Raw genomic sequence first — 27,238 nt, 5'->3', positions numbered from 1 at the left:
GGCGGAGCCTGGTGGAGTCCGATGGCTGAGACCAGGTCTGAGGAAGTGTAAGTGTGTTTTTACTTTGATTCATGAAAACAAAGCAGCACACATTCAGCCATCTTCAAACTGTGACATCACTCTTTCACGTCTCTGATGTCATCATCAAACAGATGATAGATTAATAACTGCAGCTGTGTTGTGTCTCGTTCTCTCCATCAGATTCCTGTGAACTCACACTCGACACAAACACAGTACACAGAAACATCAAACTGTCTGACGACAACAGGAAGGCGACACAGGTGGAGGAGAAGCTGTCATATCCTGATCATCCAGACAGGTTTGACCACTGGTCTCAGCTGCTGTGTAGAAATGGTCTGACTGGTCGCTGTTACTGGGAGGTCGAGTGGAGAGGAAGTGTTGATATATCAGCGAGTTACAGAGGAATCAGAAGGAGAGGAAACAGTGATGACTGTGTGTTTGGAGGGAATGATCAGTCCTGGAGTCTGATCTGCTCTGATGGTGGTTACACTGTCTGGCACAATAACAGAAAAACACCCATCACCACCTCCTCCTCCTCCTCTGGCAGAGTAGCAGTGTATGTGGACTGTCCTGCTGGCACTCTGTCCTTCTACAGAGTCTCTTCTGACACACTGATCCACCTCCACACCTTCAACACCACATTCACTGAACCTCTTTATCCTGGCTTTGGGTTTTGGTCCAGGTCTGGTTCCTTAGTCTCTCTGTGTTCTCTGTAGGAGGGAGAGTCTCCTCCTGATAGAGAAACTTTCTCACTGCTGACCAGATAGTTCAGTCTGTACAGGATCACGCACAGCTGATGTTAGTTAGAACCAACCTGATGTGCTTCCTGTAATAGAGGAGGAAGAGGAGGCCGAGGGAGCTGCATGATCATTGGCTGAAGGAAGAGAAGAGCAAAGGATGCTGGGATGAAGGGATGCATGCGTGAGGCTAATGTGCAGCCTGCAGATGTAGAGATGAAAGAAATGAAGAAAATATGAGACAAGTCAGACACGGAGGGAGCAGGCACGGGGGGGTGGGGGCTACCTGAGGAGGAGGATCTGAGTTTGTCCTGAGGGGGGCGCTAGAGGAAAGATCATGGACTTATTCAAATCTAAAGAGAACAGAAATCCTTGAGATGCATCAGTTTGATCTTCTTCTATAACTCAAATGTAGTTGCTTGTTTTTCAAATCTTCTTTTTGAAACCACAGTTAGAGGAAAAGTGTTTGATACTAAAACTGAACTTTATTGTGTTAAAACATTTGTTTCTCTGAAGATACAGCTACTGTTAGGAAAATGGTGAGGCTGAGAGTGCATTAATAACGTGTGACTCTGCCCTTTACACAGAGGAGAGTTTCCTGTTTCTGCATGAACTCCAACTGCCTCTCACTCTGTCTGTGTAACAGTTATTTTTAACCTTTAACCTCTAAGAAAGAACAAAAATAACTTCACCCAGTTTGTTCTGATCTGGTTGCTCCGTGTGTCACCCTAAAATCAGTTTTGATATGATTGTTTTTGTTATTTTCAGTATAATCAGTTGTGATAGTTTGTTTTTATCACTGTTTTAATTCTGTTGTAGTATTCTTTAATTCAGTTTTAATATGCCTGTCTTTCTTAACGTGTTTCGTAGATGTCATGGTTTGGTTTTGTGAGTTATTTCCTGTTTTATTTTGTTAAGAGTTTTTCCTTATGTGTCTTGGAGATTTACTTCCTGCCTTTGTTTTTCCCTCCAGTTTTAAATGTCTGCCCTGTCCTGATTAGTTTCACCTGTGTGTAGCTGTCCTTCCATCAGTGTGTATTTCGTCAGTGTGTTTCCTTGCCAGTTTGTCTTTTTGTTCCACATGTCAAGCCTTCCTTGCTGTTCTAGGATTTTGGACTTTCTTCCTGTCAGTTTTGAATATTTGCTTGTTCCCTGGATTTTACGTTTGCCTGTTTGGACTGTAGCCGTGGTTTTGACCACTGCCTGCCTGTATTCCATGTAAGCCTTTTCTTTATTAAATCATTGATCTGCACCTGCTCTGCCTCAGTCTCTGCAATTGGGTCCAAACCTGTTTGTCTACTAAATTATCTGCTTGATACGTGACAGTAGAACCAATGGAAATTAGTGGAATCAGCTTCATTCTCCACTTTTTGTTCACTTCTACTTCCATACATCACTGACTGTGTGGTCTTTTGGGGAAACTCATACAAAAACAATCAGATTTTTATCTTTCAAAAGAGACGCCCAGTCATATTAATACTCACATTCCTTGAGGCACCGGCAGAGGAGGTAGAGTTGCAGCCATCTTCGACTCAAGCCTATTAATCGACCCTAAACCTAAACTAAATTAACTAATTTGAAAGCCTTGTTCTTAGTCTTTCTCACACAACCTGGAAAACATCAGAATCAGAATCAGAAATACTTTATTGATCCCAGTAGGGAAACTCTTTGTTACAGCAGCTTGCCTTTACGTCAGTGCACACAGGAGAAGTACTAGAAAACGATATGATACACTATAAACACTATAAAACAGGTCAGAAACAGACAGAAACATGACAGCCAATTCTATTTGTTACAGTGTACCGTGCTCCTGGTCCTTATTCTGAATTTTGCAGGGTTACTTGTGGTTCCTAGAGTCTCCAAAAGTAGACCAGGAGCCAGAGCCTTCAGGTATCAAGCTCCTCTCCTGTGGAATCAGGTCCCAGTTTGGGTTCGGGAGGCAGACACCATCTCCGCATTTAAGAGTAGGCTCAAGACTTTCCTCTGTGATAAAGCTTATAGTTAGGGCTGGCTTGGGTGAGTCCTGAACTATCCCTTAGTTATGCTGCTATAGGCCTAGACTGCCGGGAGACTTCCCATGATGCACCTCTTTCCTCTCTCCTTCTCTCCCTCTCCATCTGTATGCATTTTTATCCTATTACTGCATGTTGCTAACTCGACATCTTCTCTCTCCCGTAGTTCTGTGCTTTCTCGTCTCTCTCCTCTCTCCTTCTGTCGCTTTCAGCAGGTATTTCTGCCTCCAGAGCTGCAGAGTCTGGATCTGCGGATGGCCGCCCAGCATTAAGTCTGGTTCTGCTCGAGGTTTCTGCCTCTTAAAGGAAGTGTTTCCTTGCCACTGTGACCAAGTGCTTGCTCATGGTGGGATTTGTTGGATCTCTGGAAATAATATTATAAAGAGTTCGGTCCAGATCTGCTCTATAGGAAAAGTCCAATGAGATAACTTCTGTTATGAATTGGTGCTATATAAATAAAATTTAATTTAACATAAGTGTAAACCAAACTACTGATCAAGAACCAACTCAGCGGTTTATTCAGTGAGAGGCTGTAAAACTCAGAGTTGGTGGATTTTCAAACAGCACTGATCAGGTATAAAGTCCCAAACTAATGACGAGCTAAAAGTAGTTTTGAAATGGTTTGAGAGAAATCTGTAGGTTTGAGGACTGATGTCAAAAATCACTTGTTTAAGAGGTGAACTTGTGGAGCAGCTGCAGTGAGGAAATCAATAATCATGTGATCAGACTGACATGTTGGCATTAGTGTAGTAGAGACAGTGTCACATTAGTAAAAGACTCAATAATCTGCAGCTTTTCACTCTGTAGAAAATAAATCTCTGTTCTTCATTTGTTTTCTGTTCCACTGTTTGTGTCTCGTGTTTTTTCTATTTTCAGAGTTTTTTGTCTCATTATTTGTCAAGTTTCTGTTCCTTTTCCCTCCAGTTTTTCTCCAGAAATATAAACTTCTTTCTTATCAACATGTTTGGTTTTACTGATTATTCCTCTTCTGAAGCTAATGACTTCTGTATTATTCACTTGATTTTATTGTTGGCAGAAACACATGTTCATAAACATGCCGAAAGAGGCGGCTCTCGGAAAGGAACGGAGCCCTTCAGAGAGCCCTGATTCCCATCACTACTGCAAACTGGCCTCGGTCAACTGAAGCGTCATGCAGCTCTGAGAGATAACCACGCCCCCTTCATTTGAATATAAAAAATGGAAATAAATGTGGCATTATGAAATAAAAGTCCCATGAAATAAAAACCTGTTTATTTGTTTATTGAACCATATTGACTAATTTATTAATTTCATAGGCATACTTGTATGTATTTATTTATTATTGAATAAGGAGCCACCCGGTCCAGGGCCTTCCTTCACTGACTGGGAAAGGTATTGTTTAACAAGTTTTTAAGTGTGTGTTTGGGCATTTTGTGCCTTTAATCCAAAGTGGACAATATTTGGGCTCGTGGCCTTCATCAGTCCATCTGGATGGCCCTGATGAAGACCACAAGTCGAAACGCGTTGGTCTAACGTTAAAGTTGTTCTATATACAAGTGTTGCTGGAGTTTTAACAAATATTCACAGACAGAAAGTAAACCAACGTACTTCAGGGATGAGTGTTATCCTTTATTGTCCATCACAGTCTCTAAGAAAAGTTGGTCTATGTAATTATCTGCAGCATGCCACTCTCGTATGTCCATATCTCTACTCAGCTGGCAGGTTCATATTAAGTAAAACACGTCCTATTGCAGAGTAGCAAACAATCAAAATAACAAATGGCAACCTGTGACCTTGGCAGTAGCAATGGAACATTTGGTTAAAGCATGGTGAAACTTGGAAACCTGGACAAAGCCAGCCTTTGTGCTTTTCAAGAAAAGTTGGTCAATTTGCCCTTTTACAGATTCGGTGTGACAGCTGTTGGAGGAGTGTTGACTGGGTTTGCTTTCTGTATGCTTGTAGAACGACCGCTCTCGATTTTATAAGTTTAACCTCGTTCACAGTATTTCTATATTATTGCCCTTTTATTGACTCCAAAACAGTTCAGTTACATTAACGTGTATTGTACGTAGTTATAGTGAGGGTCATCCTGAACAAGATTCTATTGAACATTTCACAAAACCTCTTATCAAAAGGATTTTATGACATTTCAATTACTACTATTTCTATTAGGAAAATAGTGTTAATGTTATTAGACGTGACTTTCCCTTTAATTGTCTCCGAAAGTGAAATTACTTAATAGTGTACGTTGTTATACTCGGGGTCATCCTGAAAAGAAAAAGACAGACTGTAAAGGAAAAGATTTGATGAGAGTTTAAACATGAGTAAATTCTGAATGCAATTTGAGGTGACTTTTCCTTTAAGTTTCTGAAGAACAGCACACTAAAACAACTACACATTTTACTGTAATTTCATTTGATATATGATGTGTAATAGGTCTACAGTGTAGTTTGTACATTGTGCAGCAAATGTGAATGGTGGCTGAAATGCTCCTTTTTGTCTGCTACAATCACCAAATTTGTACCAGTGATTGATTAACACATTAGGAAGCGTGTTTGCGGTTCTGTTCCCTACGTGTTTGCGGTTCTGTTCCGTACGTGTTTGCGATTCTGTTCCCTACGTGTTTCCGGTTCCCTACATGTTTGCGGTTCTCTACATGTTTGCGGTTCCCTACTGTACATGTTTGCGGTTCCCTACACATTTGCGGTTCTGTTCCCTACATGTTTGCGATTCCCTACATGTTTGCGGTTCTGTTCTCTACATGTTTGCGGTTCCCTACATGTTTGCGGTTCTGTTCCCTACATGTTTTTGCGATTCCCTACATGTTTGCGGTTCTGTTCCCTACATGTTTGCGATTCCCTACATGTTTGCGGTTCTGTTCTCTACATGTTTGCGATTCCCTACATGTTTGCGGTTCCCTACATGTTTGCGGTTCTGTTCTCTACATGTTTGCGATTCCCTACATGTTTGCGGTTCTGTTCCCTACATGTTTGCGGTTCTGTTCTCTACATGTTTGCGGTTCTATTCCCTACATGTTTGCGGTTCTGTTCTCTACATGTTTGCGGTTCCCTACATGTTTGTGGTTCCCTACATGTTTGCGATTCCCTACATGTTTGCGGTTCTGTTCCCTACATGTTTGCGGTTCCCTACATGTTTGCGGTTCTGTTCTCTACATGTTTGCGGTTCTGTTCTCTACATGTTTGCGGTTCTGTTCCCTACATGTTTGCGGTTCCCTACATGTTTGCGGTTCTGTTCTCTACATGTTTGCGATTCCTTACATGTTTGCGGTTCTGTTCCCTACATGTTTGCGGTTCTGTTCTCTACATGTTTGCGGTTCTATTCCCTACATGTTTGCGGTTCTGTTCTCTACATGTTTGCGGTTCCCTACATGTTTGCGGTTCTGTTCCCTACATGTTTGCGGTTCTGTTCTCTACATGTTTGCGGTTCTATTCCCTACATGTTTGCGGTTCTGTTCTCTACATGTTTGCGGTTCCCTACATGTGTGCGGTTCTGTACGTGTGAAGTGATTTGTGTGTTGGTCATTACGATGCCATGACAGCTAACCTGATGAGGAAGGACTGATGAGATGAATATTAAATGGTAAAAAAAAAATGGCGTTACTTTATATACATACATATGTTCGGATAGAGTGAAATGTATTGCACATTTTGTATTTATTTTTAATTATATAATAATAATAACAATTATTATTACTTGTATTGTTATATTTAATATATTAGTATTTATGTTCACAAAAGAACATGCACATTTTGTATTTATTGTCAATTTTTATGGTTATTTTTATGTTAACAGTATTTATTTCTGTTCATAAAACAACATGTAACATGAATGGAAACGCGTGTATGTCTCTTTCAGGACCTCCGCATGTCCTGACGCCATGTTTACCATAATAACACAACTTTCGGTTTCTCGTATCCAGGGAGGGGTGGCTGTGGTTTCCTCCCCGGAGAGGGTGCTGGAGCCTGCCGCGGTGAAGCCGAGCTGCCGGAGGAAGCTGGATTTATCTCCGTTCAAGCAGAGGACAGGACCGACATGTCCTCCCTGAGCCACAGCAGCAGCGTCGCCTCAGGCTTCAGATGCGCCGTGAATAAGCAGGCACCGAGCAGGTGAAGTCACACCTGAGTCTGCGTTTGTGCGTAGTTCACATTTTAAAACGAATCTCGAATGATTCCGCGTGTGAGACGTCGGTTTATATTCATCTTCAAGGTTGTTTATGTTGATATTTTGTTATTATTTCCTTCTGCTATCTGTGTTGTTCTGGTTATCGGGGACCAACGTTTGTTTTTCAGTATAATTCAGTTTAATCACTTGTGAGAGAGGTGAGAAGCAGCAGGTTGAGGAGTCAGAGCTCCTGACTCAGTGCTTATGTCCATCCCACTAAGTGCGCTTCATGTTCAGGCCTCCTGATCTGTCCGTTTTATATTAGTGGATTTCCAGTAAAACCATGGAGGCCACTGACTGTCAGCTTTATTTCTTATCTGCACCAACAGAGATAATAACAAAACCCAGGCCTGTGTGGAAAAGTGCCAGTTGAATTTCAACACACCATCGAGGCCATTAAAATGAGATGTCAGTTTAGAAGGCAATACTTTCTTACATGCACTAATATAAATGATAATTAACAAATGTGTTCAAATATGAGAAAAGAACAAGGAAAGGTCGTCTAGTTTCATGTGACAGTATCTTTACTCTAACAGCGTCGGAAAGACAGTAATGCTTTAATCATTTCAAATGAATCCAAAAAATGAACGCCATCATTTTGACAGCGCTGCAGTAACTCCCTGTAAAGTACACGAGTGCTTTCGGTACTTGGAGGTAGTTCTTCCCAGTGTTTAGTGTAAATTAGGGCTCGGGTGAAGTGCTATGACTAAACTGGGACACACTTCAAGTGTCACACAAAGTCTTTTCATGTATTTGTACATTCAAACGTTCACGTGACAGTTCGATCCACAAAAGTCTCGGCACTGGAAAGCGATGAGAAAAGCCCATCAGTAGTTCCCAGAGTTCAGTCCTGTTTTCTAAATGCTTCTGGAGTCTGAGCAGCGTCCGACAGGTGAGCCAACGGATTCACCTGACTCTGATATTAACCTAAAAACCTCCACTGGGACACACTCCAAGTGTCTTTTCATTCATTCATACATTCAAACATTCGTGGGACAGTTTGATCCACAAAAGTCTCGGCACTGTTTGATCACTTCTCTTCGTCTGGATGAAGCGGTAAGGACTCAATCAATAGTTTGATTTCAGAGTGAAACATGAAAACAGCTCAGTGACAGCTGTGTGCCAAGTGATCCAGCGATAATAAGAAGCTGCTCTCGCTCGTCCTGACCACTGACCAATGAGAACTAGCAGCATCTTCTCTGTCCAACAACAAAGCACTATCGATCCATGTATCGATCAGCTTGAAGTGTTCACAGGATGAAAAGTGATGAGAAAAGCCCATCAGTAGTTCCCAGAGTTCAGTCCTGTTTTCTAACTGCTTCTTGAGTCTGAGCAGCGTCCGACAGGTGAGCCAACGGATTCACCTGACTCTGATATGAAACACAGAGAAGCAGCCAATCAGGGAGCAGCAGCTGATATTTGAAATGATGAATGAGTGATGCTGAGTTTTCAGTGCTGATCAGTGATTGGACCGATGCTTCCTGCTCTGCTCTCTGTGTTTCCTCTACAGGTGAAGGCAGAGCGTCTCTGGGAGCTGATGTGAGTTCAGCAGCAGCTGCCAAGGTAACGTGATTGATTCTGGATTATCGGACTAGCTGCCGCTCTGACTGGATCTAGTAGACTTGGAAAAAGAGGAACATTTCAGTCCAGCAGCATTCCTGCTCTGCATGGAAAGTGTCAGATAGCATTGAGGTGAAGGAGCTGCTTCGTCCAGTCAGAGCGCTGTGTGTTTGTCATGTGACTGAGAGGGATGATGAGTAAAATGTCTCCCAGCAGGCTGCTGTGTTTGTGTGAAGGTGTGGGCTCTGCTATGGATCAGAGTGAGGACAGACAGGAGGGAGTCCCCCCCTCTAAAACCACTCTGTGTGGGGAACATGACACGAGGACCGAAGCTCAGAGGTGAGGCGAGGATCTCCGACCGTCCATGACTCTTCTCCACGTCACAAAGCATTTGATTCTCCATTTCAAACACACACATTTATCTGAGCTGAAGTACGCAGTTGTCAGTGTTAAAACTGTGACTAGCTTATACTAGCTATACTTTTGGGTAGTCTAATCTATTACAGAGCTATTTTATAGATGATCAAATGTTTTAAAAATTAAATATTGATCTGAAAAGTAAATAGTAACTATAGCTGTGAAATAAACGTTATGGAGTGAAAAGTACAATATTTCCATCTAAAATGTTGTGGAGTACAAACTAGCCTCAAAGTTGTACTTAAGTTCAGTACTTGAGCAATTCCTTTAATGAAAAGACAAATCAGTGATCTGTCTTCTCACGAACATATGATTGTAAATGGACTGTACTTATATTTCTTTATACTTTCTAGTCTTTTCCGACTCATTCACACACTGAAGGCACGTCGGGAGCAATTTGGGGTTCAGTATCTTACCCAAGAACACTTTAACATGATGGCTGAGGAAGCCGGGATCGAACCGCCGACCTTTCGATTGGTGGACGACCAGTATATGTTGAATGAGTTTATTAGTGGCCCTAAACCATGACAGCTCGGAGTTGAGGCCAGGAGGCAGAGCTGCAGTCCTACACGCTTCTCTGCGCCTCCAGAGCAGTTACCAATGCCGGCAGCACTCATACGTCTATTTCCCAAACACAACCTCTGGATATGACGCTGAGCGCGTGCAGTCGACTTCTCTGGTCGACCCTGGCGAGGCCTGTTCTGAGTGGAAGCGGTCCTGTTAAACCGCCGCGTGGTCTTGGCCACCGTGCTGCAGCTCAGTTTCAGGGTCTTGGCAGTCTTCTTACAGCCTACGCCATCTTTATGTAGAGCAACAACTCTTTTTTTTTCCAATGAGGTGCCATCTTGAACTTCCAGTGACCAGTATGAGAGAGTGAGCGCGATTACACCAAATTTAACACACCTGAGACCTTGTAACACTAACGAGTCACATGACACCGGGGAGAAAAAATGGCTAATTGGGCCCAATTTGGACATTTTCACTTAGGGGTGTTCTCACTTTTGTGGCTGGCGGTTTAGACATTAATGGCTGTGTGTTGAGTTAATTTCAGGGGACTGCAAACTTACACTGTTACACAAGCTGTACACTCACTGCTTTACACTGTAGCAAAGTGTCATTCCTTCAGTGTCACATGAAAAGATATGATTAAATATTTACAACAATGTGAGGGGTTGTACTCACTTCTGTGAGATACTGTACCTGCCCAAAATGGTCGGAACTGGCTAAAGAAACAACAGCTTGGTCGATAAAACAGTCAGAATATGCTGTGACTATAAGGTCAGTGACAATCAGTGTATTAAAGAGGAGACATACCCACTACCCAGTACTGAAGACTTGTTTGCTACTTTAGCAGGAAGAACACCATTCAGTAAAATGTACATTTCTCATGCCTACCGACAGCTGCAGTTAGATGAAGACTCAGAGAAATATCTGACAAATAACACTCACAAGGGCCTGTACAGACATTGTATTGATCCACACAACCCTCTTGCATGACCACGTTAGCCTGTTCGATGCTAACTGGTAGCCTGACACGTTCCTAGTTCCTTCACAAAACGATCTTTTCGTTTATTCACAACCAGTGTACGGTCCCTTATACAGTCCTTTCACGCAGTGGAATTCTTTAATATCCACGTCGCCATTTGTAATATACTGGCCTGGCTCTCAGTAATCATGCGAGAGAGATGAACTCAACACGCGTCTTTATTTTGCGACAACAGGAAGTAAGACTACCCAATAGGCTGCAGCGAGGCAAGGCGCACACGACATTTTCTGGCCAACCATAAAGTAAAAATTCATTTGCATATTAAAGTCACAAGGTGACAAACAAGACCACTCTATTACACTGAATATGTGAACTTTAATGAATTTCTTTCTATCAGGATCCATCAGAGACCAGACGGTCCTGAACCTGAACCCAGCTGTGTGTCCATGCAGAGTGATGCATCAATGGAGCCTCCTCTTGCTTTTAGACAATCTGCTGATGGGAGGTAAGAATTTAAAACTGACAAAAAGTAATTTGTGACAAAAAAAAGTTAGTTCTTGTCTGTGTTAAAAGATTGAATATATTTTCACCAGTTTTTATCCAACATGCACATTTATCTGAGCTGGTTTTGGAAGCAGAATGCTTGAATCCTGTTGACAGGATTTTAGGATAATACACTCCTCGACGTCAATGTGGGTTGCAATGGCAGAGTGGCGCTATACCGGTATTCTGCTCGTTGACTCCACGGGAAGTGAAGCAACTGCAGAAGCAATGTTTCAAAGTTTATGACTTACAGTAACTTTGCTGAAAACTTTAGCCAAAATATGAGATTCGTGTCTTGTTATGTTTGTGGTGAATGAAACTCGCATGACTTTCTTTGTTCGAGCTGATTTTCATCTGCTGGCCTTCAGTAAGTTTGTTCCTGACATTTATTCAGCTGTTTCTCCGCTGTGGGACCGGATGAACGGTAAGAAGAGACAATGTGTAACTGTGTGTACCTGTGTTTATTTATGTTTATTTACAGTATTTTTAAAGCCTTGACATTTTTAGCCACACTAAAAGCAAGCGTTTTGTAAACGGTATCTTCACGTTTGCTATACGGCTAATAAACTACTGTATATGACTGAAAAAAAGGCAGAAATCCTATACTCATGTCAGTGGGAATTCCCAAGTGACGTCATGCGTAATAGGGATCCCTTGGCTTGGCTGGAAATATGGCAGGACCTGGTAAAGATCACACAAACACACACACATAAATCTATCTCAAGTACTCCTTCGATGTAAATATGTATATAGGGTGAATTAGAGTAATAAGACACTGTTTATTTCAATAATACCACACTGTTAACTGAATATAGCCTTCTTAACATTATGATATCATATTCTATTACATGCACTTTGCATGTAGTTAACTGGGAATGTTTAGTGTAGGACAGGAATTACGTCACTTCGTCTTTCTCGTCGCTTTTTACCAGACAATGTATGGCTCTACGAACCAGACAGAATAGCGACCCCACATGTGTCTGCATTGAAACGCCATCTTCATTCTTGCAAAGTGCCAGTCTATCTTCTGATAATATCGTAAAATTCACCAGTCTGCCTAATAATGCATCCACACTGTAGCTTTATTTCTGGAGATCTGTGAATCAGTTTACCAATACATTTTTTGGGCCGTTTTGGCTCGACGGTGTGAATTTCATATATTTACAGTGATAATGACCTAAGCTCAAATAATGTACAGTAAGTACTCAGTGAGCATTTTTCCATTGAAAAGACGTTCAAAATAGGTTCAAAAGTGAAAGTTTTTTCACCGAATATTTGAAGACGTTGGTTGAATGTTCACATTTAGACCATATTTCACTGGGATTTGCAACAGTGACATTTTTCATCCTCTACAATGTGCAAATAATAGCTTATCGTCACTTTGGGGCCTAACCAAAAAACCACATCCAAATTTCTCAGTTGAAAGCCAATATACAGTGGTGTGCAAAAGTGTTTGCCCCCTTCCTGATTTCTTATTTTTTTTGCATGTTTGTCACACTTAAATGTTTCAGATCATCAAACAAATTTAAATATTAGTCAAAGATAACACAAGTAAACACAAAATGCAGTTTTTAAATGAAGGTTGTTATTATTAAGGGAAAACAAAATCCAAACCTACATGGCCCTGTGTGAAAAAGTGATTGCCCCCTAAACCTAATAACTGGTTGCTCCACCCTTAGCAGCAACAACTGCAATCAAGCGTTTGCGATAACTTTCAATGAATCTTTTACAGCGCTGTGGAAGAGTTTTGGCCCATTCATCTTTGCAGAATTGTTGTAATTCAGCCACATTGGAGGGTTTTCGAGCATGAACTGCCTTTTTAAGGTCATGCCACAGCATCTCAATAGGATTCAGGTCAGGACTTTGACTAGGCCACTCCAGAGTCTTCATTTTGTTCTTCTGTGTTGGAGTCCCCAGATAAAGGCATGGTCGTCCCCATGGCAACCTGTACTTGAACCTAAACCCTGATTTGTTCCTGCCTGCCAGCTGCCTGTATGTTTTACCTGCCAAATTCCTTTTTTAGCTGTGGATTCTTGACTACTTCTGTTCAGACTTTCTGCCTTTGCTTGTAAGCTTGTGCATCTTCACTTCACCAATAAATAGCTGAACTGTTCCTATGTACCCAGTTGTCTGAATTTGGGTCCTTTCCCTTGTTGCCCAGTACAACCAGTCTGATACAAGCAGACACTGAGCAGCTCCACAGAGGAGCAGCTGGAGGTTCAAGGTGCCTCCAGAGTACTTCAGCAATGTACAGTGAGGGGTTGGTGAGAGCTGTTGAGACTAAACCAAACTGACTGGTGAAGCAAAACACTGAGCTGTTGATTCTCAGTTGGATCAGCAGGACTAGTGAACCTTTACCACTACAGGGAGTCATCTGATTCACTGTTCACATCCCAACATCACTTCATGGACCTTTAACTTGTGTTTGTCTCTGTGTGGACAGACATTATGTAAGCTAATTTTTCATTCCTCCACAGAGTCGACCAGGAGAGCTCAGAGGTTCCCAGTGGTCATCAAACACATTTGGACGCCATGTTTATGGTCTGTACATGTACAACAACTATTTTTACATCTATTCTGTTCACAATAATCTCCACACTGCACTTTTCAGACCAGTGGATTGTCAGTCTGTCCAACATGGATCTGATGTTTGGTTCCATGATTTTAGTTTGATTGTGTCATTCATATAATATTCTGTTCCAGCTGCTGGAGGAGAACATTGTGACTTTTGTGAAGAACGAGCTGAAGAAGATGCAGAAGTTTCTGAGTTCAGATTACCCAGAATGCTCTGAGAATCAGAGGGAGGATGACGAGGTGTTGGAGGAAGAGCAGAGGAGGAGCAGCAGAGAGGCATTTCTGAACATCACACTGCACTTCCTGAGGAGAATGAAGCAGGAGGATCTGGCTGACCGTCTGCAGAGCAGTAAGAGGATTTCTCTAAAGATTTAACATGCTGGATAAACATTTACTAATGTCTCAAGAGATGGAGGAAAATATATTAATATACTCATTCTTTAAGGAAATGAAATGATCAAATATTTCCTTGTGTGTTCATTCAGGATATCCTGTTCCAGTTTGTTTCCAGCGTAAACTTAAATCTAACCTGAAGAATAAGTTCCAGTGTGTGTTTGAGGGGATTGCTAAAGCAGGAAACCCAACTCCTCTGAACCAGATCTACACAGAGCTCTACATCACAGAGGGAGGTACTGGAGAGGTCAATGAAGAACATGAGGTCAGACAGATTGAAACAGCATCCAGGAGACCAGACAGACCAGAAACAACAATCAGACACGAAGACATCTTTAAACCCTCACCTGGAAGAGATGAACCAATCAGAACAGTGATGACAAAGGGAGTGGCTGGCATTGGGAAAACTGTCTTAACGCAGAAGTTCACTCTGGACTGGGCTGAAGACAAAGCCAACCAGGACATACACTTCACTTTTCCATTTACTTTCAGAGAGCTGAATGTGCTGAAAGAGAAAAAGTACAGCTTGGTGGAACTTGTTCATCACTTCTTTACTGAAACTAAAGAAGCAGGATTCTGCAGGTTTGAAGAGTTCAAGGTTGTGTTCATCTTTGACGGTCTGGATGAGTGTCGACTTCCTCTGGACTTCCAGAGGAATGAGATCCTGACTGATGTTACAGAGTCCACCTCAGTGGATGTGCTGCTGACAAACCTCATCAGGGGGAAACTGCTTCCCTCTGCTCGTCTCTGGATAACCACACGACCTGCAGCAGCCAATCAGATCCCTCCTGAGTGTGTTGACATGGTGACAGAGGTCAGAGGGTTCACTGACCCACAGAAGGAGGAGTACTTTAGGAAGAGATTCAGAGATGAGGAACAGGCCAACAGAATCATCTCCCACATCAAGACCTCACGAAGCCTCCACATCATGTGCCACATCCCAGTCTTCTGCTGGATCACTGCTACAGTTGTGGAGGATGTGTTGAAAACCAGCGAGGGTGGAAAACTGCCCAAGACCCTGACTGAGATGTACATCCACTTCCTGGTGGTTCAGTCCAAACTGAAGAACGTCAAGTATGATGGAGGAGCTGAGACGGATCCACACTGGAGTCCAGAGAACAGGGAGATGATTGAGTCTCTGGGAAAACTGGCTTTTGATCAGCTGCAGAAAGGCAACCTGATCTTCTATGAATCAGACCTGACAGAGTGTGGCATCGATATCAGAGCAGCCTCAGTGTACTCAGGAGTGTTCACACAGATCTTTAGAGAGGAGAGAGGGCTGTACCAGGACACGGTGTTCTGCTTCATCCATCTGAGCGTTCAGGAGTTTCTGGCTGCTCTTCATGTCCATCTGACCTTCATCAACTCTGGTGTCAATCTGCTGTCAGACGAACAAACAACTTCCCAGAAGTCTGAAACAAGAAAAGACGAATCTGCAGTGACACACTTCTACCAGAGTGCTGTGAAAAAGGCTTTACAGAGTCCAAATGGACACCTAGACTTGTTCCTCCGCTTCCTCCTGGGCCTTTCACTGCAAACAAATCAGGCTCTCTTACAAGGCCTGCTGACACAGACAGGAAGTAGTTCACAGACCAATCAGGAAACAGTCCAGTGCATCAAAAACAAGATCACTAAGAATCTTTCTCCAGAGAAAAGCATCAATCTGTTTCACTGTCTTAATGAATTGAATGATCATTCTCTGGTGGAGGAGATCCAACGGTACCTGAGTTCAGGAAGTCTCTCCACAGATAAACTGTCTCCTGCTCAGTGGTCAGCTCTGGTCTTCATCTTACTGTCGTCAGAAAAAGATCTGGACGTGTTTGACCTGAACAAATACTCTGCTTCAGAGGAGGCTCTTCTGAGGTTGCTGCCAGTGGTCAAAGCCTCCAACAAAGCTCTGTAAGTACAGAGATAGTTGTTTTATTCATCACATTTTAAACAGTCTGCTATCTTTTCAACAGGCAAGATAAAAACTTACTACTTGTATTTTCCTTCTGACTGTCTCTTCAGACTGAGTGGCTGTAACCTCTCAGAGAGAAGCTGTAAAGCTCTGTCCTCAGTTCTCAGCTCCCAGTCCTCTAGTCTGAGAGAGCTGGACCTGAGTAACAACGACCTGCAGGATTCAGGAGTGAAGCTGCTGTCGGCTGGACTGGAGAGTCCACACTGTACACTGGAAACTCTCAGGTCAGGATTCATCAACCTGTTCAACTGATGTCCAATTAAATCCTGATTTACATTAATAGTTAAACCTCCATAAGATTGTCTCTGCTTATATGATTTCGCACCAGTTGTGTTTATTTAGTTCCAATCTCTTTCCATGAACATGTTTTTTATGTGACGTGTGTTGTTTTGTGTATTTAGACTGTCAGGCTGTCTGATCACAGAGGGAGGCTGTGCTTCTCTGGCTTCAGCTCTGAGCTCCAACCCCTCCCATCTGAGAGAGCTGGACCTGAGCTACAATCATCCAGGAGACTCAGGAGTTAAGCTGCTGTCTGCTGGACTGCAGGATCCACACTGGAGACTGGGCACTCTCAGGTATGGATAGCCTTGTTTTTAAGTTATGATGAATTGGCATTATATAAATAAAATTGAATTGAATTTTAAATTTTTAAAGCAAGACCTCCATTATCTTTATTGAGTTGGCGCAACTTGTTTTATCAATAATAATTAAGAGAGGCAAATTATAAAGTGTAAACCTTAATAGCTTCTTAACAGAACTTTCAAAATAGTCACCAAAATGCACACTTGAAGAAATGAAAATAACCAAATTGATGGCAAACATTACACATTGGTACTTTCTCTGGCCATTCTCTAATTTTGAACCAAGAGCTTGTAAATAAACAGTTATTACAGTCACTGAATGTGTCAAGGAGACACATCGTCAGCAGCTCTGTGGCTGAACTGTGATATTTTCACCTCCAGATTACAAATAATAAAAACCATCATTGACTGTTGCGAGGAGACGGGATGTGAACAGTGGTCTCATCATCAAGTTACTGAACACTGATAAAGTCTTAGATCTTATTTTCTGATAAATAAGAAGTAAAAAATAATTAGCTGTAGTCATCGGCCAATGAGAAGCACCACTGAATTAAAATATCAGTTGATTAATAATAAGTGCTACATGTGAACATGTAAGCCCATTTGTAGAGAATAACAAACCTCTGTGTATGAGAGCAATGTAATGTCCATGTTTGCATGCTGGTCTGACCCCCCTCCTCCTTTCAGGATAGAGCCTGGTGGAGTCCGATGGCTTAGACCAGGTCTGAGGAAGTGTAAGTGCAAAGCAGCACACATTCAGCCATCTTCAAACTGTGACATCACTCATTCAAATCTCTGATGTCGTCATCAAACAGATGATAGATTAATAACTGCAGCTGTGTTGTGTCTCGTTCTCTCCATCAGATTCCTGTGAACTCACACTCGACACAGACACAGCAAACAGAAAGATCCAACTGTCTGACAACAACAGAAAGGTGACATATGTGGAGGAGGATCAGCCATATCCTGATCATCCAGACAGGTTTGACGAGTGGCCTCAGCTGCTGTGTAGTAATGGTCTGACTGGTCGCTGTTACTGGGAAGTCGAGTGGAGTGGACATGTTGATATATCAGTGAGTTACAGAGGAATCAGAAGGAGAGGACGTAGATATGATTGCAGGTTTGGAAGGAATGATCAGTCCTGGAGTCTGGAGTGCTCGACTGATGGTTACACTGTCTGGCACAATAACAGAGGAACATCCACCTCCTCCGCCTCCTCTGTCTCTAACAGAGTAGCAGTGTATGTGGACTGTCCTGCTGGTACTCTGTCCTTCTTCAGAGTCTCTTCTGAGACACTGATCCACCTCCACACCTTCAACACCACATTCACTGAACCTCTTTATCCTGGGTTTGGGTTCTGGGCTGGTTGGTCTGGTTCAGTTTCATTCTCCTCCTGTTAGAGAAACGTTCTCACTGCTGACCAGATAGTTCAGTCTGACCAGGATCACGCACAGCTGATGTTAGTTAGTACCAACCTGATCTCTCACTGGTGGTAAGACCTCATGTACAACAACAAATACCACTCCATATTAAATATTTCTTCAAGTAAAGGATGTGAAGTCTGCCTGTTTCTCACTGCTCCATCCAAACCAGGGGCCTCATTTATCAAAGTCTGCATAGAACAAGTTCCCAATTTGTTACCCCTTATTCTCTAACTCCACACCTTGTTTCCTTGTACGTACATGTATGTACCAGTATGTAATTTACCGGCCGTAATCTCAAGTGGAAATGTCGTAATTCAGGTGACCAAGCAGGTAGAGGGATTGGTGCTTGGTGCATCTATGGGTTAGGAGGTAGTTGAAAGTGTACAGAGAGATGCAGTGGAGTTTCTTAGTTGTCAGGGAGGCTTAAAAGAAGAGTCTAAGGTGATATCAAGAAATTCAAGAGACGTGCTGGATCCTACTGTTTTCTCTGAGGAAACTGTATGGTGAGACTGTATGATGGTGAGACGATAAGGAAGTCATCCAGAAGGTGAATAACATATTCAGTTCAGTTAAATTTTATTTATATAGGGCCAATTCATAGCAGAAGTTATCTCATTGCACTTTTCCTATAGAGCAGGTCTAGACTGTACTCTTTATAATATTATTTACAGAGACCCAACAAATCCCACCATGAGCAAGCACTTGGCAGCAGTGGCAAGGAATAACTTCCTTTAAGAGGCAGAAACCTCGAGCAGATAGGAGAGTAAAAGTTACATCGCAGTGTAAGAAAAGAATCATTATTCGATTTAATAAAAGGCAGTGGCAAACAGAAAAGTCTTCAGCCTTGATTTAAAAGAAGAAGTACTTTATAAACCAACAGTAGTATTTTGAAATCAGTTCTTTGACAGACAGGAAGCCAGTGGAAAGACCTTAGAACTAGACTGATGTGATCCACTTTCTTGGTCTTAGTGAGGACGCGAGCAGCAGGCCTCTGAATCAGCAGCAGCTGTCTGATAAATTTTTTTAGAGACCTGTAAAGACCCCGTTACAGTAGTTGTACAGCTCCAAAAACAATTACTTAAGTTTTATCTTTGTTTAACTGAAGACAATTCTGGCACAGTCAATTGTTGATTTGTCCAATACACTTGTATTGGACCATTATAGTCCCCCGGTGACATTGTTATGTAAATGTGTGTGTCGTCTGCATAATTTTAACATATTTTGTTGTTTTTCATTATCTGAGCCAGTGGGAGTGTGTAGATATTAAACAGAAGAGGCCCCAGAATGGAGCCTTGGGGAACTCCACATGTAATTTTTGTCTGCTCAGATGTGTATTTACCTGTTGACACAAAGTTGTCCCTGTCGTTAGTTAGGATTCAGACCAGTTTAATACTGTGCCAGAAAGTCCCTCCCAGTTTTCCAGTCGGTCAAGTAATATGTTATGGTCGACCGTGTCGTATGCAGCACTGAGATCCAATAATACCAAGACGGAAATTCTGCCACTGTGTTTAAGTGGATGTCATTGAAGACTTGAACAAGAGCAGTCTCAGTGCTGTGGTGGTCTCAAAAACCTGACAGAAAACACCAAAGAAACTCCAGAAATCAAGCCAAGTCAGTTATATTTATATAGCCCAATATCACAAATCACAATCTGCCTCAAGGGGCGTATTGGCGGGACTTTGAAGGTGCTAGTGATGTCAGCTTTAGCCATCCAAGCACCACAGCCTGCAAGATGAGGTTGATAGTGTGATTGATGGTAGTTTAATGCATTGATAAATCTAGACTGTTGATGCTGGCTGTTTGGGAACTGTGGGGAGAAGAAAGATTGATGTTGAGTCTCTTCTTGTCGGATTACTACCTACTAATGATGCCAGTAGGGCTGATGTCTTGAGCCTGGAATTGAGGGCTAGCGAATGTACCAATCATGAAGTCTTCCTCAACTTCTTTGGCCCCGAGTCTGTCTACTGTATTAGGCTCGGCAAGGTCTGACTGAAGATTGTGGCCAGCGAATGATGAATCAGGGATCTCGATGTCTGGGTGGAAACTATGGGTTAAACGATGTATGAGAAAATAGACTAACTGGTGGTCTGGTTTGCTGCTCCTGGCCTCTTACTCCTAGATAGAGAGGTGAAGTGTCTGTTTTACAGAGGAAGCGGATCCCCTTCCACAGAGGCCGCCATGTTGCACCACCTACAGTAGCCCAGAACAGACAAACCAAACACCAGCTCTAGATAGGGCCTTTCACGTTTTCCGTGGCCACCGTAGTTTCTCCTACGCGCCTGGAAGGGGAGGGTGAGGCGAGCGGGATTCAAATGGTTGCAAACTGCAATTTCATAGCTAGAAGCCACTAAATCCTACATACTGCACCTTTTAATGATCAGTTTACCTGTGATCACACCTGTGTGCAGCTGGGGGTTTGTTGGTCCTCATGGTCAGCAGTGGATCTAGATGTACAAATATTCTCAATCACAAGCAGAAACTGATGAATCTGATTCTGTTTAGAAATGAGCATATCCATGGCTTATTATGGTTGATAAATGAGGCCCCCCGTAATGCAGGTTATATTTTCTTTCTTTTAAACTGTCCTCATACAAGACTGACTTCTCATTCAACAAAGTATAAATCTGCCAGGAACCCAATATACAAGAAAAAATTACACAAACACCTATAAAAATGTATACAAATCTTTAGTGATAAACACTCAACATATTATTATAGAACAGTTCAGTGTTGTAAAAAATATTGTTTGACTGTTTATATATACAAATACAGCTGAAAAATGTAGGAAATAAACTGTGATAGTCTGTTTACATATAAAGTGATTTTATCCAAACTGGTTTTTGTGTATTTTTCATCGAAAGTCTGTAACTCACTGAAAATTTCATAATTGACAGTTAACATTTCTTTAATGTTGTACCACATCAGCACTTTGAACTGGTTCTCTCAGCATGTCTCTACATGATTTATGAATAAAGTTATGTTACAACAAATCCAACCTGCTCAGTGTGTTCACTGATGAAGAGACTTACTCCATTGTTTTAATTTGAGTGTAGGTTTATTATGGTTGATCACCCACTGTGTGACAGTGAAGTGTGTTTCTGTGAAAGTGGCTCAGCAGTTCCACAGAAGCGCTATGAGGAAATGATTTCCCAACCCCGAACAGCACCAGCTCAGCATGACAGATGATGTTGTGGCTTGTTTCAGATGCAGCATTTAGTCAATTTCTGCCCTTAAAAGGCTCTGTGTTGGCACCAAAATTGGGTACACGAGCTATTTCCTTGCGATGACAGACCAAGACAGAACAAGCTCAGACAGAGCTGTTCTGTTGACTCATATTCCACTGAAGTCTTACTAATACTACAGGCTGAATGGTTAGACATGACTTCAGTGTTCCTCTTAGCTCTATACAACATTTAAGGAAAATATTTCCCATGAGCTATGTCGATTTAAATGTGACAAATGACCTCAGTCGAATATGAAAAGTGAGCTACATCAGCTGACTGTGGCTGTTTTGTTAAAGCATTTGTAGCAAGCACACATTTCAAACTTTGTCTCAAAACAAGTGCATTCTGTTCCTGACCGAAATTTTACATGAATGTTTTTATGTACAAACTTTATGGATGTTTCAGTCACGCACAGTTCAAGAGATTGACTGTTCTTAAGGTGCAAAGATGTGATTTATTTGAATCACTAAAGCAAACAGAAAACAATGTAAACTCAAATCTTCATTGGCAGATGTTGTCATGGAAATGTAGGAAAAACATCTGAAATTCCATGATCCCATAAATTATACATTTCCATGACAACAGGGCAAACTCCACCTGCTGATAGAGATCATATGGTACGATTGAAAGATCAGGGACTTGTTCACAATTCAAGAATGCATGAAAATTCATGGATACACACTTTGATAGCCGCTGTCAGTGATGACTGGCATGGACTGGTCAGCAGCGAGCAACGAGAGAACATTTCTTTGGAGCTCAGAGAGACGCTGGCCACCCTGGACGAGGCATCACGGTGAATGATTCATCTGGATATTTGCTCAAATGTTTCTCTTTCTCAACACTTCTCTCAAACTAAATATCGGGCTGCTCCACTAGATTTTGAAATGCCTGATAGTCGTCATCCACTGGAGGAAAGCTGTGCGAGCCTGCAGGCACACGGCCGTGGCAGGGATTTTCACCACATATGGCGGCCTCTTCAGTTTTTCCATTTAGCTTTGTGGCACCACTGACCACCTCATCAAAGCCCTTAACTCTGGACACAGGGTCGCATGATGCAGTTGTGTCGGTGCCTCTAGAGATGGAGGACAAACTGGAGTCTTCTGCAGAAGAAAATCTCCCAGAATCTGCATTGCACTGCTGATATGACATGTCTGTTGTCATAAGAGATGAAGCCACTGGTGGTAAGGTAACAAGCAGACAAGCTGGTACCTGTTGGTCAGCACAGGTTGCAATGTCACCCTCACTAGGATCGTGTGCAGAGTCACAAAGCATTTCAGCCTCCGTCTGAACCTCAGAGCCATCGGTCATAATCTCATGTGGGCAGCTGGGAATGGGGGCGAAATAGGTTTTATTGTCAAAGCCACCACAAGGGTTGTAGGGAGCGGTGAATAGACCAGTGTCTTTTTTTAATTCTCCGAGTGGATTGGTGGTCAACAGTGGTATCAGGCTGATATTGGCGAAGGCTTTATCAAGGGCATCCTGGACACCGGCTACGATGTGAGCAGGTTCTGTGTTAGAGGAGGTAGTGCTGATTTCACTGCTAGTGTCTCTCAGTGACTCCTCCGACCTGAATACAGAGAAACGGTTTACTTAAACGTCCAATACAATCACTTAGAAATCCTTTAAGAAATGTATTGTTGATGTGCTAGTGCAGCCATACGAACCATGGTTTGCTGTCACCTGGAACAAGGAGCTCAACACAGATAGAGGAGATGACGGGTGGCACAGGCTTCAAGACCTGCAACGTGAACAATAAAAACGATTAAAGCTACGGGTCTGAAACATTTCAGTTTCAGGGGTCGGTTTCTTTTCCAGTAGATTCTGCATGAACTATTCAACAGTGCAGAAACTTTTTAAATGGACTTCGTCATGTTTCTAAAAGTATCTGGAGAGGTTTAGTATTCATCACTAAGATGTCAGTGGTTGGGTTGGTGACACTCATGGTCGTTGTGCAACACAAGAGCAGCTGGTGTATCTGTTTACAGTGCAGCCAAACAAACTCAGATTGTTTGAATAAAAAAGTCAATAATAATTGCAACCACGATCTGTTTTCATGCTGTAGTTTCAAGAAGTTTTCCAAAATAAAATATTGGTAACACTGGATTACATGCTGCATTGTTTCCTGTGAACCCCTCATCAAGTGAAGGCAATCTGAATCCAGTGCGGGAATGGCGGACCCCGCCACTAACAACGAAAACCTCAATATAGAGAAGTCATGACAGAAAGATGCTTGGAATGGCTATGGCTGAAAAATGGCAACAATAAATTGCATGATTTTGTGAAAAAGTTAAGGATTATAACTTTACTGTTTATGGGCAATTAATTAAAAATACGTTTACATCTCTGGGTGCCTCACCTCTTGCTTGCTTGGATGCATAATAAGAAGTTTTGGATTTGGACATTTGGCAACAGTGTCCCTCCACTTTGTTTTGAACCTAAAATCAAAAGCACAAATAAATCAACAAAATTACACACATGACACACAAACACAGAAGTTACAGTATTTAAGGGAAAAGCCTTTTATATAATTCACTAACAGAGAAACCAGGCAAAAACAATCTTGAGTCTGTACGACTTACTTTACATAACAGCCATACAAAGCTCCGCTGATGATGACTGCAGCTATACTGAGGCTGATGATGATAGCCAAGAGCAGGACAGTAGGGGACACAGCTGTGAAGCAATGAAGTAAGTTTTAAAATCACTCCATTTTTGTACAGATGATGTACAGCACAGATAAACCAGAGAGAAGTGCAAGGACATCGTGGTGATGAATGACTGCCATGGAGCTGTTTTAACCGAGTTTAAATAAGTGTAGCGCAAGTCTTGTGTTTGACACTGAGAGCTAATGTTAATACCAACGCAGATAACAGATGTGGCAACAGTGTGGTTGCGTAGCGGTTTGGTAGCACTTCCCCTTGCTGGAGTAAAAGCTGTCATGGATGCGCAATAAATTAAACTGCATTCAAATTTAAAGCAGCACCATAACAATATGGGTTTTGCTATTTTTGGAGCACATTTTTAAAAATTGAGTTTACAATGCAGATGAACAGAAAATAAGTTACTAACTATTTGTTTGATTTTGAGGTTTTGCATTAAATTACAGCCCGCAACGTGGGATTACGGTGTAATCTTCTGTACTAACGGTGGACCAGTACAGTACGTAGGCTGCCAATACAAATACAATGTAGTTTGCCTGTTTGTTGGAAATAAGGTCGTTTTGAAATGAAACTCAAGAAGTCATCACTCCATCTTCCCTCAAACGTCCAGATTTTTGCTCAGTTTTATGGTCACACACAGCAGGCGATTTGAGGGGGGACGAGGGGGGGTGGCCATCCCCCGTGTTAGCAAAACCTGTCCCCCCTTGTTATCCGGCTCACAAGATGCTCTGTGCTTTGTCTCGGAACATGCGAGACACTGGGAAGACTGAACGTGAAAGAGTCCGTTCTGGATTAAAAGCTCTGTTTCAGAGCACGCCACGTGAAATTATCTCTGCTCTCCCTGTGTGTGTGTTCCTCACTCGCTGACTCGACTCGCGGGCCGCTAAACCGGCGCCGTAAAGGCTGGAAAAGCTGCGCCGGTTAAAATAAAAATGCTCCGTCAAACTTTAATAATTCACTTGCACTTTCAAATTGGGCAAACATCCCCTGTAATAATAGAACAGGTACCCAGTAGTTAAAAAATAACTTCAGTATAAGTTCTTTGTAAGATCCCCCTTATTCCATAACTGCACATCTTGTTCCCCAGTACCTACGTACTGTATATGTGTTGGTACGTACTGTAGCCTACGACTGGTACACCATTAGTACAGAAGATTACACCGAAACTGAGTAATTACGCTGTACGTTGGCCGTAATCTAAAGCGTTACCGAGGTTTTCAGAGGCCCTAGATTTCAGATAATGGATCAGACACATATTCCACACACTCCTCATATGCTTAAACTTTGACACGATATGCTCATCTGCGTGGTTCAGCTTTAATATTTATATCTCCTTTGTTTTGTGACTCTTTCTTATAGGCTACTATTAAGCTGCCATCCTCCGCTTTTCTCAGGCGATTAGGTCTCTGAAGAAGGCCTCTTTTATAACACACCGGACAGGATTCCTCTTGTTCTGTGAATGATTCGATATCAGCACTACCATGACACAGCTGGATGTGGATCATCACTACATTTAAGCCGTTTTATCATGTCTGAGAAATAAACCTATACAGTATACTGCTCGAAAAGTGGCAAAAAAGAAACCTACGGGTCGTGAATTCCCACTCTTCACTACTGTCACTGAAGAGGCCGCTCCAATTCATGTGGCTTTTCACGCTGACCACATATGTCGTACTTGGCTTCAAGTGTCGGCCAGGTATTTCATAGTAATTCAGTCCCTTAACTGTTCTGTCGGATTTGAATCCCTGGCGTGGAGAAACAAGGATTATAAAAAGGAGGGTTCTGCAATCATAGTTTCTTTAACCTGTCGGCAACCGGACATAATCAGAGGCCCGTGACTCTGTCCAGGCCAAAGGATCTCAGTGTTAAGACATCGCTCCAACCTGTCCCGTGTCTCCTTTTTTCTGGTAAGTCACATAAGCAGTCAGCTCGTTACTGATTACACGGCTCTTCGTGTTTTGGTTCCAGATGACTTGAAAATTGCCGTTGGATTCCTCCACTGAGATGATTGTTGGGGTTTTGGGTTTTACTGTAGAAGAAGAGATAAGAAACTTATAATTATACCTGTTATTCTGGGTCTGGATCAGATGATGTTTGGCAGCTGCAGTTTACGAACTTTCATTTAAAAGAAGTCAACCTACAGCTGTCTCTGACGTTGATGATTTTGGACTCCACGCTTATGTCTCCTTTCCACACTGTTGCCGTAAAAGTCTCCCCTATAACAAAGATTTCTTGGACAGAGCAGCAACACCGTCCAGCGTCGAACTGCTTCAAAATGCAGTCCTTCACCCTGTGGGACAGGCTGCGACACAAACACACTCCGAATCCATTCAGCATTTAGATTTCTGGCACTATTTTATTGACATGAATCATTATTATAAATGATTGATTTCTCAACCAAAACTAAGCTCCAACACGTTCAGTTTTAACACTGTAGACTCGCACAAAAACACTAAACAAAAGCAGCAACTCACCCAAATCCGTGCATTCGGACAGTCACATTATATTCGACGCAGTTTTGCGCCTCAAAGCGGCAAAATATCCATTCGTCCATGTCGTTGACACAGTCAAGAGTTTGGCCTGTTTTATTGTCTCCTGCACGAAACAGACATTACACGAACACAGGGGTCATGAGAACGAGGCTCTGCACAGACAGACTGTCTACGAGTCCACGACACGTACCAGAGAGAGCTGCTGCAGTCGCAATCTGTCCCACGAGGAGGAGGAGGAGGAGGAGGAGGACATCCCGCCTGGGAGCAAACAGCACAGAGTCTTAATGCAGAGTCTTACTGATGGTTCAAGCAACAGACCGTTTCCGAGCATCTAGTTTACCTGTTTAACGCCATGCCTTTTTCCTTCAGCAACAACCCAACCGAGCCGCGACACACTCTGTGGGGGAGTGGAGTCAGAAGACAGACTCAGCCTTCCTCATGCAGCTCGGGGGGGGAGGAGGGAGGGAGTCCCCCTCCCGCTTCCTCATGAAGGCAGCACCTTCAGGCAGACACTGCAAAGCAGCAACACACACCAACACCAGCGAAGAACAGGGAACTTAACACCGGCAGCACGAGATTTACTCAAATCAAACCATGTAACTGACTTCACAGGGGTCAAAGGTCAACACCAGAGTGCGGAAAGTTCACTAAAGCGTCTTAAATAACTAAACTATTGTAACGTGCCGAGTCTTCTTCTTCTGTAGCAATGACAGTTTATCATCAATGGTGTTATTTAATAAAAAAAAGACCGTTTGGACGAAGCACGAGTTCCTTTCAGCAGACAGAAGACGGACGGATTTTGATTCATATTATTTAAACTTAATTTATATAACAAAACGTATTGGTGATGTTTAAAGTGCTTTACGAGTAATATAACTGTGCTTTTGTATTTTACTATTTATGCCCCCAAAACCACACGTGTCTGTAAATGAAAACTTAAATTAAAGTTCATTTGCTGACCTTTTCCAGAGCTTTCGACTGCATCTCATTGTC

At 42.4% G+C, this 27,238-nt stretch overlaps 2 protein-coding genes across 5 annotated transcripts in view; one reads left to right on the top strand and one right to left on the bottom strand.

The window, feature by feature from the left end:
* LOC122884262 (NLR family CARD domain-containing protein 3-like) overlaps positions 1 to 20,859 on the top strand; it is a 33,444-nt gene extending 12,585 nt beyond the window's left edge. For 2 of the 4 annotated variants that reach the window (XM_044213933.1, XM_044213935.1), the window contains 2 exons: positions 1 to 47; positions 202 to 2,010. In XM_044213933.1, the coding sequence (XP_044069868.1) occupies positions 1 to 47; positions 202 to 737 (583 nt within the window). In that variant the 3' untranslated portion in view covers positions 738 to 2,010. Of the gene's footprint in view, positions 48 to 201; positions 2,011 to 3,806; positions 4,016 to 17,309 lie in introns of those variants that run through there. The other 2 variants (XM_044213934.1, XM_044213936.1) reach the window with 2 other exon arrangements.
* On the bottom strand, positions 20,540 to 27,131 carry LOC122884263. The gene is made up of 10 exons (XM_044213937.1): positions 26,586 to 27,131; positions 26,436 to 26,503; positions 26,228 to 26,348; positions 25,895 to 26,055; positions 25,637 to 25,782; positions 25,342 to 25,498; positions 23,673 to 23,766; positions 23,450 to 23,528; positions 22,758 to 22,831; positions 20,540 to 22,660 (listed from the first exon to the last, which is right to left on the bottom strand). The coding sequence occupies exons 1-10, from the start codon at positions 26,597 to 26,599 to the stop codon at positions 21,946 to 21,948; spliced, it is 1,629 nt and encodes a 542-aa protein (XP_044069872.1). The 5' UTR covers positions 26,600 to 27,131; the 3' UTR covers positions 20,540 to 21,945.
* Positions 27,132 to 27,238: the final 107 nt, after the last annotated feature.

Source organism: Siniperca chuatsi, linkage group LG11 (genome assembly GCF_020085105.1).
Source record: "Siniperca chuatsi isolate FFG_IHB_CAS linkage group LG11, ASM2008510v1, whole genome shotgun sequence".
Lineage (NCBI taxonomy): Eukaryota > Metazoa > Chordata > Actinopteri > Centrarchiformes > Sinipercidae > Siniperca > Siniperca chuatsi.
The sequence above is the reverse complement of the archived record's forward strand: the minus strand, read 5'-3'. Positions and strand labels throughout refer to the sequence as shown.

Bases quoted from the DNA above. Each gene is read 5' to 3' on its own strand.
- LOC122884263 (XM_044213937.1), bottom strand. The intron at 26,349-26,435 runs GTACGTGTCGTG...TGTTTCGTGCAG, and splicing joins GACTGCAGCAGCTCTCTCTG to GAGACAATAAAACAGGCCAA. The intron at 23,529-23,672 runs GTAAGTCGTACA...TTTTGATTTTAG, and splicing joins TTGTATGGCTGTTATGTAAA to GTTCAAAACAAAGTGGAGGG.